We start from the raw sequence: 16,547 nt of genomic DNA on the forward strand, positions 1-16,547 counted from the left end.
TCACGCACCCTAATTGCTGACCCGAATATACAGAAGAACGGAAAAGAAAAGTGATGATCTGTTAGAAGACGAGCAGTTTGGCTCTAAGAAACCGTAAGACACCAGAGGGGCAGTTTTGACGTCACGCTTGATAGTAGAGGCAGGACATACGAAATTTCAAGACAATTTCATGGGATTTGTCGGCATGGAGAAAGCGTTCGACAGTATAAAATGGTATAAGATGTTTGAAATACTCAGAAACTTAAGTGTAAGCTGTATGGAAGGACTGATAATATACGGCATGTAAAAGAGTCAATAGGGAAAAATAAAAACGCAAGATCAAGAACGAAGTGCTCGGATCAGATTGGGTGTAAGACAGGGAAGCACTCTAGCTCCAATACTGTTCAATCTCTACAGCGAAGATGCAGTGACGGGATAAAAGTAAGTTTCAGGAGTAGAATTAAAATTCATGGTAAAATGATATCAATGATAAGATTCGCTGACGGCGTTACTATGCTCCGTGAAAGTGAAACGAATTATAGGACCTCTTGAATGAAACGAGTAGTGTAATGGGCACAGAATGTGGATTGGGAATAAAAGAAGATAGACGAAAGTAATGAGGACTAACAGAAACGAGATTAGTGATAAACTTTTGGGTAATTCATCTGTTATCTCCCTCACGCACATTATTGACTGTATTAAACTTGATCAATTCATATGAAATTGAATACAAATCCGCATTCATATCCAAATTCACTTATTTGCATATATATATATATATATATATATATATATATATATATATATATATATATATATATATATAATGCTACCTCATTATCACACGTCTGGCGGTGTAGTAATCAACCAAAAGGTTCATTTCATTGCAGTTGGAACGACATGAACCGCGACAACAATTACAAGATCTCGACTTGCTGGTTGCCACTGATTGTCAACAACGGCATCGTAAACACCACACTTGGAGGAACAAGAAGCACTGACAGTTTCCAAGTGCTAATGGGAAACGCGAATGCAACACTAGTTCATGGTGGCAGCTTTCACAGGATTTGTTGAAGTAAAATGGTGCAAGATGTTCGAAATTCTGAGAAAAAGAGGAGAAAGCTATAGGGAGAGGCGGGTAATATACAACAGGTACAAGAGCCAAGAGGGAATAATAGGAGTGGACGACCGTGAACGAAGTGCTTGAATTAAAATGGATGTAAGAAAGGGATGTAGTCTTTCACCCCTTCTGTTCAATCTGTACATGGAAGAAGCAATGATGGAGTGGAATTAAAATTCAAGGTGAAAAGATAACAATGATACGATTCACTGATGAAATTGCTGTCGTGAGTGAAACTGAAAAAGAGTTACGGGATCGGCTGCATGGAATGAACAGTCTAAACAGTACAGAATATGGATTGAGAATAAAGCGAAGAAAGACAAAAGTAATGAAAAGTAGCAGGAATGAGAATAGCGAGAAACTGAACAGCGGGATTCGTGATCGCGAGGTAGATGAAGTTAAGGAATTTTGCTACCTAGGCAGGAAAATAACCAATGACGGACGGAGCTAGGAGGACATCAAAGCAGACTAGCACTGGGCAAAAAGGGCTTTCCTGGCCAAGAGAAGTCTACAAGTATCAAACATAGGTCTTAACTTGAGGCAGAAATTTCTGAGAATGTACGTTTAGAGCACATCATTGTATGGCAGAAAAACATGGACTGTGGGAAAACTAGAATAGAAGAAAATCGAAGCATCTGAGATGTGGTGCTGCAAACGAATGTTGAAAATTAGGTGGACTGGTGAGGTAAGGAATGTAGAGGCTCTGCGTAGAACCGGAGAGGAAAGGAATATGTGGAAAACACTGACAAGGAGAAAGGACCGAATGACAGGACATCTATTAATACATCAGTGAATGACTTCCATGGTAGTAGAGGGAGCTGTAGAGGGTAAAAGCTGTAGAGGAAGACAGAGATTGGAATACATCCAGCAAATAATTGAGGACGTAGGTTGCAAGTGGTACTCTGAGATGAAGAGGTTGGCAGAAGAGAGGAGTTCGTGGCGGACCGCATCAAACTAGTCAGAACACTGATGACTCAAAAAAAGACCCATTGGAAATTAAAATCAATCCCTTTCAGCAACAACAATTTTATCTTTTTCTCCAACGCGTCCAGCTATTCAACTAACGCAAAGGATGCCATGAACGCTCAAGTCATGTGACAACTGGAGGGATAGGGACCAAGCTGGTTAGTTTACTTTGCATGTCCGGGGGCAAGAGCCTTGTCATTGCATAAAAAGAGATCTTCCGCAGTGCAAGGAAATTCCACTTTTGGGAAATTGAACAGAAGTTCTGTCTCGTATGTTTCTCCCTATTTACACTGTTGAGCCAAAACATTATGACCACCTGTTTAATAGCGTGTTGTTCCACTTTCACACACAGTACAGCAGACATTCTGCATGACATTGATTCTGCAAGTCCTTGACACTATTCCATAAACATGGGGCACCAAATGTCTACGCGCAGGTCAAGCAATTCCCGTTAATTACTGGATGGTGGTTTACGGGCACACAGCTGACCCCGATATGTGTTCCACTGGGTTCAGATCAGGCACATTTGATGGTCAAGACATCAATGTGAGTTCACTGCAATATCCTTCAAACCACTTAGCATGATTCTGACCTCGCAGCACGGACAGTTATCCTGTGCGAAGGTGTCACCGCCGTATGGGGAGACTTCAAGCATGAAGCGATACAGACGATTCACAGTAATGTTCACGTACTCCACTGCTGTCATGATACCTTCCATTACCACCACAAATTCCATGGAAGCCCAACGCAATGTACCCCATATCGTAATTCTGTCCTCACCGCCCTGCATCTGTGGCGCAGTGCATGTTTCGTGCAGCCATTCGCCTGAATAACTGTGTGTAAATACCCAACGATCGACCCGGTGTAACAAGAAATGCAATTCATTGACAGGCGACACGTTTCTATTAATCCACGGAGAAAACTGAGTGATGATGTGCCCACTGCAATCATAACTGACGATGTCGTTGGGTCAACACAGGAGTACGTAGGCGTCGTGTGATGTGGTTCTTCCCTTTGAACGGTGTGCTCCGAAACACTTGTGCCTTTACCAGCATTGGACTCTGTCTTCAGATCTGCCACAGATCGCTGCCTATTCTGGGTTACACGGTCCGGATCCTCCGACTTCTACGTTTTGTGATGGTACGTGGTCGTCCAATACCATACGGTCTAGTTATTATTTCGCAACACCCCACTCACTTTCTATAGGTGCTCACGACAGTAGTATACCAACAGGTGACCAGTTTCGGCGTTTCAGAAATTCTTGTTTCCAGCCGCAGTGCACAACAATGTGCCCTTCGTCAAAATCGCTTATATATGTGGATTTCCTCATTTACGGCTTGTATCTTCGCTATAATGACTGCCCATTCGTCTTCTTCCGCTTACATTCTTTCCCTACTCTCTCCCTGTTTCGGCCGGCCAGGGTGACCGAGCGGTTCTAGGCGCTACAGTCTGGAACCGCGCGACCGCTACGGTCGCAGGTTCGAATCGTGTCTCGGGCATGGATGTGTGTGATGTCCTTAGGTTAGTTAGGTTTAAGTAGTTCTAAGTTCTAGGGGACTGATGACCTCAGAAGTTATGTCCCATAGTGCTCAGAGCCATTTGAACTATTTGAACCCCTGTTTCGCTTGAAATTCAATCTAGTCGCCTTTGTCTTGTTCTCCCGTTCAGTAGAAGTTGGTGGGCGGTCTGGTTCGGGGTAACTTTTATCCTCAACAGCGGATAATTGCTAAGATTTTTTTATCAGTTTCCAAGCTCTTAGGCTGTTCTGTTTCATATCGAGATCGGATAGTACTTAAGCCAATCTTTCTCTTCTTTGTTCAGCTATCGAGTAGTTTTCCCCCATTCAGTAGTATCTGCAGTGAAAGGATCTGTGCTCTACTTGCTACGATAGTCGTTCAAGGGTTTTATGAACTTAGGCTATGGCCACATACAGTAAGGCGAAAAAGTCACAGGACACATCCCAATATCGTGTCGATCCACCTTTCGCCAAGTGTTGTGCAGAAACCCGAATTGGCATGGACTCAGCAAATCGTTGGAAGTCTCCTCCAGAAACACTGAGCCATGCTGCTTCTGCAGCTGTCCATAATAGCAAAAGTGTTCCCAGTGCAGGAGTTCGTGCTCGAACTTCTCGATTATTACACATAAATGTTCGATGGGATTCATGTCTTGCGATATGGGTGGTCAAACCATTTGCTCTAATTGTCCAGTATGTTTTTCAAACGACTTGTGTCACGATGGCATGGTACATTGACACCCATAAACGTTTCATCGTTGTTTGTGAACGTGAAGCCCATGAATGGTTGCAAATGGTGTCCAAGTAGCAGACCATAATCACTTCCTCGATGATCGGACCAGAGGATCCAGTTCATTCCCTGCAAACGCAGCCCATACCATTGTGAAGCCACCACCAGCTTGCACAGTGCATTGCTGACAACTTGTGTCCATGGCTTCGAGGGAGACCAGGAGAGACGCTGCAGGTGATGTCGTTCTGTTAGCAAAGGCACTCCCGTCGGCCGTCTGCTGCCACAGCCCATTATTGCCAAATTTCGCCGCGCTGTCCTAACGGGTATGTTCATCATACGTCCTACACTGATTACTGCGGTTATTTCATGCAGTGTTGCCTGTCTGTTAGCACTGTTCTCAGTCGTTAAGTGAAGACCATCGGCCACTGCCTTGCCGGTGGTGAGAGGAAACGTATGAAATTTGGTATTGTCGGCACACTCTTGACGTTGTGGATCTCGGACTATTGAATTCCCCAATGATTTCAGAAATGGAATACCCCCTTGCGTCTAGCTCCAGCTACCATTCTCCGTTCAAAGTCTATTAAGTGCCATCGTAACGTCGGAAAACTCTTCACGCTAATCACCTGAATACAAATGACATCTCCTCGAATGTACTGCCCTTTCACACCTTTTGTTCGCGATACCACCGTCATCTGTATATGTGCATATCGCTATCCCGTGACTTACGTGGCCTCAGTGCATATATCGTGTCCTACAGCCATGTGGAATAGGCTTCCTTGATATTTTATTCACAGGTTCGATAAATTATTTCAGTTTTTGGGTCCGCCTCTACGCTTTTAACTTCGAGATTCAGTTCTTCTCTGAAAGTCTTCTATTTCGCTTTCTTGAAGTTAAAATGGCGTTTGAAGAGTAATATTTCAACTTGGACAATTCCAGAAACTATCAAATTATGGGGCAATATTGCGTCCTGGGGATGAGTTCTTATGCTGCCTTCGTAACACGATGAACAATGTTCTCAGTACTGAGGGTATTGTGAGGATTACAATCCCTGTGCAATGTGCCGCTATTAAGGGGACCTGGACGTGAACGGGCTGCATCTCAGTGCACATTACTCTTGATCTACAATGCGGAGGAAGTTGTACTTTTTTACCAACAATGAATGACATTAATTCGAGCTGTATAAGGAAATTTATTCAAATATCTGTTATAGTTTAAGAATTACAGTCTTTTGCCTAATAGACGTTTTTATAGTACACGGTCGCGTTCTGGTACCATTTTCTGGTCCATCATCAGTCTAATAGCATTCAAACTGTGGCAGGCTGCTGTCAACATTCATAGGAACACATTATGCCTCTCGTTTTGTAGTTCTGAGTATATCTGAGGCTATGGAAAAACCCTAATTATACCACATTACTATTTTGTCGAAAAAAAGCCCTAAATTGTATACAGGATGACAAACATAGATCATTTCTGCGATGTTTTAGGCATAATACAAAGACACTATCCCATTCTTCACTTGAGAGAAATTTGGAGAACATGGTGAAAACCATTCTGAAGTTATATGTACCTAATGTTCTGAAAATGTAGTTTCGAGAAAATGAGAAAAGAGTGTTCACAGTGTTTTTGACTCACCGTATGCCTCTTTCAGAACATTCCAGCAGCATAATCTTGCTGGCCAGCTCCTTCTTCATCCTCTGTAGACTTCTTCAGGAGCCCTTAACTTACTCTGGATTCTTTAGTGATGTCTTCCACAGCCCTTTCAGCTTCAACTAGTCGCTGACGATCTATGGCAGTCAGAGCAGCTATCACATTATTTCTTGGCTAGATGCCTAATTTGTCCATTACTTTTGTCCTGCTGATTACACCATCACTGAAACAATGACAGCATCCATCACACCCATTTTGAGTGCTGTCCATTCAACAAACAGTGTTTTTGGTACTCGTTGCAAACACGCACCTGTTGAAACTCTCATTAGGGTTTTATGTACGGCCATGTAGACATTTGCTAAGAAATTTTGTATCTGCAAGGTCGCTGTATATTGACTTTATTGTTTCCATGACTGCGGCAGGCAAGAAATGTTTGTGGTGATATTCCTTGCCTGTCGCATGAGCGTGGCTGGTTTGCAGACATTTGTTCAAAGAGCGTTTAAGACCAAATCAACAACTGAAAAGTAGATAAAAAATACATTTTTTGAAACGGGATAATACTGTCTTTCACATGATGACAAAAAAATGTTTCCGAAAATTTTAATCATTTCACGTCCAGGTGATAGCGGGCTTGTTTAGGGTCGAGAATAAGCTTCATTCGATCCCTTTCTGCCCAACTTTTTAGTTATTCCTCATTATCATCAGTTGAATTATATCTCCCGTTCACACTTAGACATTTAAAATTTCCTAATACAAATCATCATATCTGATCGTGTTCCTGGATGCATTCCTTGTTCCCACTTCTCGCAGTATGAGGATACGTCCAGCATTGTCGTACATGATCTTTTTGATGGTCCTGGTGCTATGGTGTGTGCTTAACGTTGCCTCCAAATCCCTGCAAGCGGTACACTTACTGATCAACGTTATTGTGACACTGTACGCCGTCCCCATGTGTGTCTTCTCAGGTTTCATTCGGCCCTAACTTCATTTTTATCGGTACAACGCGTGAGAGGTGCTAAATAGAAACATATAAATCACAGTAGGTTTGTCAGTAACGTCTATAAGGTGCTGGCTGCATGGTCTGGATCTACGACGACTAAAATAATTAGAAATCATTGGTAATAAATAATATATATTGTACTTAACTGGTTGTACAGGATTCTTCTTGGCTGCATACATATAATTATAAACAGATAGCTATTGATGCCTCACTTAGGCCATACGTTACTAAGCGCCTTGTTACAGGTTGCTTCATATCAGCTGAACGCTATCCTACTTTACTACTTGACGCCCCGAGCGAGAGTGGAAGAGAGCTCGCTAGAAACTCGATACAAGCCGTGGAGCGGCGCTAGCGGCGCTGGTTGCGACTCGCGGGTCCAACGATACTAATACGGACCGCGGTCGATAACTGCAACCCCTAACAAGTGTGGTATCGAACGTTGATACCACAAGAGGAACAGACGGCGCAAGTGGAGGAGCTCGTGGAATGAGAGGAAATTCTATGGACGGACTGGCTTGCCCGTTTATGCGACTTAAATCCCACTGAGTAAGTGTGGGGTGCGTTTGGAAGACGTATTGCGTCACGTCCACACGAACCAACGACCATCCAGCAGTTCGCAACAGCGCTGGTGGAGGAATGCGACGCTCTACCACAAGAACCACCAACCTTGTGGCCAGGTTCCAGCGTATGAAACGACTTCCGTGGTGGTCGCACACCATGTCTTGCTTTTTTTAGTGGCCAAGGGACCACTCAAATAGTGGTTACTTCAGTGTAATTATAGCCTTTGAATAAAATTATTATTTATTTTTATCTCATTGCTTATTTCTTTCAGCTACCTTCTGTATTATACTGTAGCCGTTCTTTCTATGTATGGTCCAAGTTAGATCGAGCTATGTTACTTGGCAGTGACACACGAGGCGAATGTTACTTTCGTTCTTAAATTTTGAACGCTAGTGTATTTCAATATGCAACTATAAATGTATCGGAACTGACCAAGTACATCACAATACGCCACATATTGTGACGTATTTGGTTCGTTCCGAACACTAATGCGAGGTGTTCAAAAAGTCTCTCCGCAGTGCTGTATGATTGTTAGCCACGCGTGCCGTATGCCGGAGTGAATATACCGAAATAAAACTCAGTGAAATACAAGTTATTAATTTATTGAATATTCATTTTTACTTACAAATTTTCACATTAAATGTTGAAAGTGTCCTCCCTGTAGTTGAATACACAATTCAATTCGTCTACTCATGTTTCCAAACACAATCTGTAACATTTCTTCTGTAACAGAATCAGTGAACGTGGATATTGCAGTTTTCAATTCATCAATGGATTTTTGACGGTTTTTCTAGACAGTTGCTTTCGCTGCACCCCAGAAGAAAAAGTCAGGTGGTGGTAGGTCAGGTGATCGCGGAGGCCAAAGTCCCTGTGAAATTATGCCATCACCAAAAACATTAGCAACCAGTAACATTGTAAAGCGAGCTGTGTGAGTGGTTGCACCATCTTGTTGAAAATCGCCGTTCAGTATTTCACTTAATACAAGTTCTCCTATGAATAGGTACAGAATATCGCTGCAGTATCGTTGTGCATTTATTGTTTCGTTGAAAAATATAGGACCCAGAATCCGACGTTTAGAAATTGCATTCCAAACTCCTATTTTCACAGAATAAAGTGGTTCCTTATGAATACACAATGGATTTGCAGTACTCCACATAAGAGAATTTTGCGAGTTTATGTACCCGCATAAATGAAACCACGCCTCATCAGTGAAAAACGATTCATTAAGAATATCCCTTCCATTTTGTTGAACGAAATTTTTGAACCATTGACAATAACGCAATCTCTTGCCATGATCGCTATTGTCCAGTTCTTGCACGACTGTCACTTTGTATGGGAAAAGTTCTAATTTTTTCCTTACAGCTGTGTGGGACGTTCCGACACTAAGAACAATTTCCTGGGCGAGTTTTCTTACTGAGTTGTTCGAACTCATAGACATTTTATCGGAAATATCGAGTAGTTTATCCTCAGACAAAACGCTAGGACGACCACTTCTCGGTGTTTCTGTCACTGAACCCGTACTTCGAAATTTCTTAATCAAATCTCGCACAGTATCGCGATGTGGGAGTGTTGTCTCCGGGAAAACTGAATTAAATGTCTGACGAACTGAAACTGTGTATTTACCGACAGCTTCGAACACTTGTTCGACTAAAAACACACGTTCTTCAATGGTCAGCATTTTAACAGTGGCAAAAACGAAACAATCGAACAAAGGAACTAAACGTTCGCGTCAACACGAAACGACACGCACCGATACGGCTGACGCTGGCTGAGATAAACGAAACAGTGGAATGTTGGGAGAGTCCTCTTCAAGGGAAGTAACCCAGGCAGGTGAACAATCATACGGCACGCTCGGCTAACAATCACACGGCACTGCGGAGAGACTTTTTGAACATCACGTAGAAACAACTGGTGGTGTTATGTGTGTTTAACGGTGATTCAACACAATTTCTTGTGGTTTATAAAGCGTTTACTCCTCCATCTGTCCCACTTAACAAAAATGTAGTCGAATTCTACGACGACGTACTTGTCTTCATGATAATCTGTATGAATGGCGCCCGAAAGCTTACAAGCACAGATGGAAACATCGAGAACATTATTCTCCACGATAGGCTTCGTGTACGAAGTAAATATCGCCACAGCCACATCAGAAGAAAACGTATCCTAAATTTTGGATAAAAGGTTAACTGTGAGAGTCCTCTGTGCAAGATTAATGCCGTATTTCTTGAATGTCGACCAAAAGCATAAATTAAAATTAATTTCTCAGAAATGTTTGGATTCCTTTATATCAGGTTGCGCATTAGTTCGTAGCGTTTTTCCATAAGTTTAATAAATACAACAGACACGCATAATAAAGACTTTAGTCATCAAGAACATATTCTTCTTCACTGTTTACAACAGTCTGCCAACGCTGGGGTAACTTTTCGATTCTGCGACTGTAGAAATCACGTGGTTTTGAGGCATTTTCGGAGCGCATTTTTATCCGGAAAGGAAGTTCCTTGAGGGCTGTTAATAGAGAGAGAGGAAAAGGTGAAAATCTGAGGGCGCAAGATTACCTCAATAAGGTGGGTGTGGAATGACTTCCCTTGTATAGTGTTTTTTGTCGTCTAGCAGAATGCGGACGTGCAATATCGTGGAATAGCATCACTTCTCGAAATCTTCTTGTCATCGTTGTTGGACTACGTCTTTGAGACGTCTCAGATGAAGACAAATGTCAGCAGTGATGATTACATCTCGGGCAAGCGATCGTTAGTACATCACACAGCGGCTGTTCCACCTGATGCATAACATTATCTCTTGTGGATTTGCACACGTACACTCCTGGAAATGGAAAAAAGAACACATTGACACCGGTGCGTCAGACCCACCATACTTGCTCCGGACACTGCGAGAGGGCTGTACAAGCAATGATCACACGCACGGCACAGTGGACACACCAGGAACCGCGGTGTTGGCCGTCGAATGGCGCTAGCTGCGCAGCATTTGTGCACCGCCGCCGTCAGTGTCAGCCAGTTTGCCGTGGCATACGGAGCTCCATCGCAGTCTTTAACACTGGTAGCATGCCGCGACAGCGTGGACGTGAACCGTATGTGCAGTTGACGGACTTTGAGCGAGGGCGTATAGTGGGCATGCGGGAGGCCAGGTGGACGTACCGCCGAATTGCTCAACACGTGGGGCGTGAGGTCTCCACAGTACATCGATGTTGTCGCCAGTGGTCGGCGGAAGGTGCACGTGCCCGTCGACCTGGGACATGACCGCAGCGACGCACGGATGCACGCCAAGACCGTAGGATCCTACGCAGTGCCGTAGGGGACGGCACCGCCACTTCCCAGCAAATTAGGGACACTGTTGCACCTGGGGTATCGGCGAGGACCATTCGCAACCGTCTCCATGAAGCTGGGCTACGGTCCCGCACACCGTTAGGCCGTCTTCCGCTCACGCCCCAACGTCGTGCAGCCCGCCTCCAGTGGTGTCGCGACAGGCGTGAATGGAGGGACGAATGGAGACGTGTCGTCTTCAGCGATGAGAGTCGCTTCTGCCTTGGTGCCAATGATGGTCGTATGCGTGTTTGGCGCCGTGCAGGTGAGCGCCACAATCAGGACTGCATACGACCGAGGCACACAGGGCCAACACCCGGCATCATGGTGTGGGGAGCGATCTCCTACACTGGCCGTACACCACTGGTGATCGTCGAGGGGACACTGAATAGTGCACGGTACATCCAAACCGTCATCGAACCCATCGTTCTACCATTCCTAGACCGGCAAGGGAACTTGCTGTTCCAACAGGACAATGCACGTCCGCATGTATCCCGTGCCACCCAACGTGCTCTAGAAGGTGTAAGTCAACTACCCTGGCCAGCAAGATCTCCGGATCTGTCCCCCATTGAGCATGTTTGGGACTGGATGAAGCGTCGTATCACGCGGTCTGCACGTCCAGCACGAACGCTGGTCCAACTGAGGCACCAGGTGGAAATGGCATGGCAAGCCGTTCCACAGGACTACATCCAGCATCTCTACGATCGTCTCCATGGGAGAATAGCAGCCTGCATTGCTGCGAAAGGTGGATATACACTGTACTAGTGCCGACATTGTGCATGCTCTGTTGCCTGTGTCTATGTGCCTGTGGTTCTGTCAGTGTGATCATGTGATGTATCTAACCCCAGGAATGTGTCAATAAAGTTTCCCCTTCCTGGGACAATGAATTCACGGTGTTCTTATTTCAATTTCCAGGAGTGTATTTGTGCGAGGAGTTGCTGCTTTGTTTGGAATTTATCTTCCTTACGTTAGCATAAGGTCACCATTCCTCGTCACCAGTAACGATACGGGATTGGAATCTCTATAGTAGATCTAAACCAGTCATCCACAAATGAAAAGTATAAGCTTATTTGTGACTACGACTATGATTGCTAAATAAATAATAATTTTATCATATCGCTGTTTCCTGGAACAATATTCCAAAAGAATTTATTAGGATGATAATTTGATGCAGAGCTCGCACTCATGGTTCTAAAAAAATGGAACAATAAGTAAATATTCAATCGATACCAAATGCATAAGACAAGTAAATGTGAGAACTTCCTACAAGCGAAGTGTTTAAAGAATACCGACGAGAACTGAAACTTATGCTAAGCGTGCCCGCTCTGGGAATCACGATCCATTCACCACGCCGTCACTAGGAACAGTCTCTCTCAAAACCCTCCAGATTCCCACATTAGCCGCCGCTGTCCGGATCATCTTTGCAGAGTGGAGGGATGGCGGGTAAATTGCGTTTGTCCAATCGGGAGGATTCTTAAAAAAAAAAGCGGGAGCCATTGTTCTGTCATATTGAATCAGATTCCGTGGAAACTTTCCAAGACTCTAGAAAGAGATGTAACAAAAACTACTCTAACACTCCTCGTAGGTGTGCACACCCAAGTACCCGCACATTCACACGTTTCAGAGCTTATTTATCGTGGGATTATGAAAAAGGATAAAACAGGATGCCTTTATAAAAAAAAAATATATAATAATCAGTAAAAATGAGTCCCCAGGCAATCCTTTTCCCAGTATAGAACATCATTTTAAAAAAATAGCAGAAGCTGGTATAACTCAGAGAAGCTACATACTACAAGTAACAGTTATGTGAAAGGAGACTGAAACAGGCTCCTTTTAACGTGTACTACGCTATTCTTCCAGACCAGATGGATAAAAATACACGAGAAGAGGACTGAATCGTAAAAGAAATAAAAATTACACCACATTCCTCATATTCACCAAACATCTTTGTATCAAAATCTTATGTTGAAAACAACGTGTATTATCTGTCTTTCGCCCACTTTGATGCTGTTCACCAGTTCTTTTATCCAGCAGAATTCTCTTAAAGTCGGGTAACTTACTGCATTTCACTTTCTCCATAATTTATAATATCAATTTCACTGCTGTTTATCCTTCGCAAACTTTTGTTCTGCTGCCCCTTTTATCAGTTGGATAATTAACCTCGGACATTTTTGCATATTCTGATCTTCCATTGCTTCATACTGCATGCATACTCAATAGTCATGTTATGGTGCGTAGCGGAGAGAGTTTCTGATACCACAACTTTCACCCTTTCTTGTTCCATTCACGAATGGTACAAGTCAAAAATAACTGTTTATGAACTTCTGTAAGAGCTCTACTTTCTACGATTTTCTGGTCGTGGTCATTTTGCAAGACATATGTGGGAGAGAGTAATGAGATGTCCGACTTTTCTTCGAAAGTACACTCCCAGAATTTCGACACTAAATGGCTCCGTGATGCATAACATATCTTTTGTTGCGACTGCCACCGGAATTTGTTCATCTCACTAGCGTTCTCACACCGGCTACACAATGGTGTGATGAATCGTGCCACTCTTCGTTGCATCTTCTCTACCTCATCTATTAGTTCTAGATCGTAAGAGCCTCAAGCTAATTATCGATACCCAGTCCAACAAGTTTTTAGTAAACCAATTCTTTCGTAGATAAATCAAATTTACCTGGGATTCTTCCACTGAATCTCAGTCCAGCATTTTGTTTTCCTATAATTAGCTTTAAGGGGTCATTACACTTTAGTTCACTCCAGATGGTTAGGATCCACGGAGGATGTGGTGGCTGGATTCTTAGTGTCCAATTTTATTCCTATGTGCTGGGCGAGTTCAATCGTTTGTTCGGAAGGGGAGGCCAACACTGCCCGCTTTCGGCCGGTGGGTGATATGCTGCGATGGCAGAATTAAGGCACACGCCGTGTAATCTTTCTCAAATGGTTTTACAGAAACAATTCGGTAAAAAATTTCATTTTTCCGTTACGTATAGCTTTGTATGTCAGCTGCATGAGGACATGCCCATTATTTCGTTAATGGTTATAGATATTGTGATATTTGCATTTAAGTAAGACAGTGCGCGAAATTCGAAAAAGTTTGCAATGAAAAATAGGGGTCGTTATGACTTTGCGTTTGGTGCATACATAATATGCTGCTGCATGTGAAATTTAGCTAACATACTGAATTTTTCCCCTGCACTTGGGCGGAAATCTCAATCTGTCACCAACGTCGAGGAAACTGATTTTATGTAGCGCACTCATGTAGGGTCGTTTGCGCCATCAATAAAGCCGGAATGAAATGTGTATAACATTCCTCAGATCTCATAAATGGTTTTAGATGTCGAAACGATATTTTGGTAAATGAGAGGAGGAGAGTATTTTGCCATATCGTTGTTATGTGAAAATACATTATCTACTTTGTTATTCCACTAACAGACTTTTTCAATGAAAGAATGTAATTTTTAAGGGCCTTCAGTAGCTCGCTAAAGGAGAAGTGCTGTGGGTTTTGGAACAACACAAGTGAAGAGATTACACGCTACTTTTTGCACTGAGGACGTGCCTTTTCGTAAGTTATTGACCTTACTTTTCGTCAGCACCTCACTTAGTAAACTTAATAAACCACTGTTTCAGAATTCTCTCGCAGTTGCGTCTGCAAAATATGTTAGTGACGTGACATTGTGTATACTCCGTTGCCTGTTGGTAAAAGAAGTGAATTTTAACGTGGAACAAGTGAAATGTAGGTTTTACTCAAAATCCGCCACTCATAAAAATTGCATTTTCAGCGGAATTCGCTTTAAATACTGTCCAAAGGAGAAGTGACAGTAGATATTTTTGGATGGTCGCCACGAAAGTGTGGACGTGGAGAGGCTCAACTTAATATTTACAAAAAATGCGAGCGTAGGCTTCAGTTCAGAACAGCACTTATCTCCAGAGCTTGGCACTTCTCAAACAGCGCGTTGGTAACCGTTCATAACCCCCAACTACCGCTCTCCCCACGCTTGCCCTTCCGTGAGCGCAGGCCACGTTATTCTGTGCACACTCTGCTCTTAGGTACTTTAAGGTTCAAATGGTTCAAACGGCTCTGAGCACTATGGGACTCAACTGTACTTTAAGGCTGCAAGTGTTTTTCACTAGAACTATAATCCAATAGTAATGGATAACTTTGTTTATTTACGCTCAATGTGTTATATTTATTTACATTCAGGGCCAACTGCCGGTTCCTGTACCAATTCTTGATCCTTTGCGCGTCTTTCTGCAGTTCACTACACTATAGAGTTGTCGCATTACAATCTATCTACAGACAACAGCATCTTCTGCAAGAATTATCATAGAGCTTCCAATGTCAACTGCTAGATCGTATACAAACATTGTAAACAGTCCTACAACATTCGCTTGATGTACTCCCGAAATTACCTTTTTCGTCTGTCGATTTCATTCCCTTAAAAATAATGTACTGAGTTGTACCTACAAGGAAGCCTTGAATTAAGTCGTAAATCTGGTCCGGTACTAGGTAATTTCGTATTTTGTTCACTACACGTCATTGGAGAACTGTATCGAATGCCTTCTTGAAGTCAAGGAACACAGAATGAGCCTGGTCGCATTTGTCTACGGAACTCCAGATTTCATGGATGAACAGAGCGACCTGTTTTTCACACGATATCTGTTTAGGGAATATATGTTTCTTGAGAACGAAAATCTCTTCTGCAAAAGCTCATGTCACAATGCGAGAGTATAGAACAAGTTCAGGGATATAGGGCAACAATTGTGTAAATCACATCGTGGACCCTTCTAGAAAAACAGGACTGACCTGTGATTTTTTCCCTTCAGCTAAATACTCGTATGTCCACGGACTTCCTTTTTGTCTACTTTATCAGTTTCTCATATCGTAGTCTTCCTGTCCAGCTAGTGTTGAAAGCTGTTAAGCGAAATCTGGTAACGATATCAGCCACAGTTTCTTAGCCCGATCAGCAAACCGCTGCAGCTCTCTCACCTTGTCCCCGTGACAAACACCATTACCTTGGAAACTGTCAAGTTTCTCCCTCAAGTCAAGATATTCAACAAGAGTGCTGCAAGTTGTTACGAAAGGCGCCCGACTGTCAGAAGCGATAAACCACTGCCATATATATGTATTCTCGGGGCAGCGTAATTCTGTGTGCGTGACTCTGCCGACGATACGGGCCCAGTGTAGCAGCGTCGGAAACAAGAGTATGGCGTCGCACAATCTGAGCGCTATTCTCCACGGCAAGAATGATCTTCGCCTTGTGAGTATCAATTAACGAAACGATTGAGTTATCTTTCCGTCATACGGCCATAACATATCAAAGTATTTGTGTAATTCCAGTTTCGTGGCCCAGCGCAGAAGAACATATTGTCATTTAGGATTAAAGTATCTCGCGTTTGTGACCGTACCACCACAAAAACTTAATCGGTTTAGTTGCTATTTCAATGAGCCTTAATTTGTATGACGATGGCAGTATTGTCATCCCAACGATGTTCGTATCGTCTCTCAAAAGAAGGGCACCTATAATTATGATGGAGCCGGCCACTGTGGCCGAGCGATTCTAGGTGCTTCAGTCCGGAACCGCGCTGCTGCTACGGTCGCAGGTTCGAATCCTGCCTCGGGCATGAATGTTTGTGATTTGTCCTTAGATTAGTTAGGTTTAAGTAGTTCTAAGTCTAGGGGACTGGTGACCTCAGATGTTAAGTCCCATAGT

At 43.2% G+C, this 16,547-nt stretch overlaps 1 protein-coding gene across 1 annotated transcript in view; it reads left to right on the plus strand.

Moving 5' to 3' along the window:
• Positions 1-15,995: 15,995 nt before the first annotated feature.
• The window catches only part of LOC124622109 (sorbitol dehydrogenase-like), a 120,195-nt gene continuing 119,643 nt past the window's right edge, over positions 15,996-16,547 (plus strand). Inside the window, exon 1 of the mRNA XM_047147717.1 lies at positions 15,996-16,094. Within this exon, the coding sequence (XP_047003673.1) occupies positions 16,041-16,094 (54 nt within the window). The 5' untranslated portion in view covers positions 15,996-16,040. The remainder of the gene's footprint in view (positions 16,095-16,547) is intronic.

Source organism: Schistocerca americana, chromosome 7, assembly GCF_021461395.2.
Source record: "Schistocerca americana isolate TAMUIC-IGC-003095 chromosome 7, iqSchAmer2.1, whole genome shotgun sequence".
NCBI classification, from domain to species: domain Eukaryota; kingdom Metazoa; phylum Arthropoda; class Insecta; order Orthoptera; family Acrididae; genus Schistocerca; species Schistocerca americana.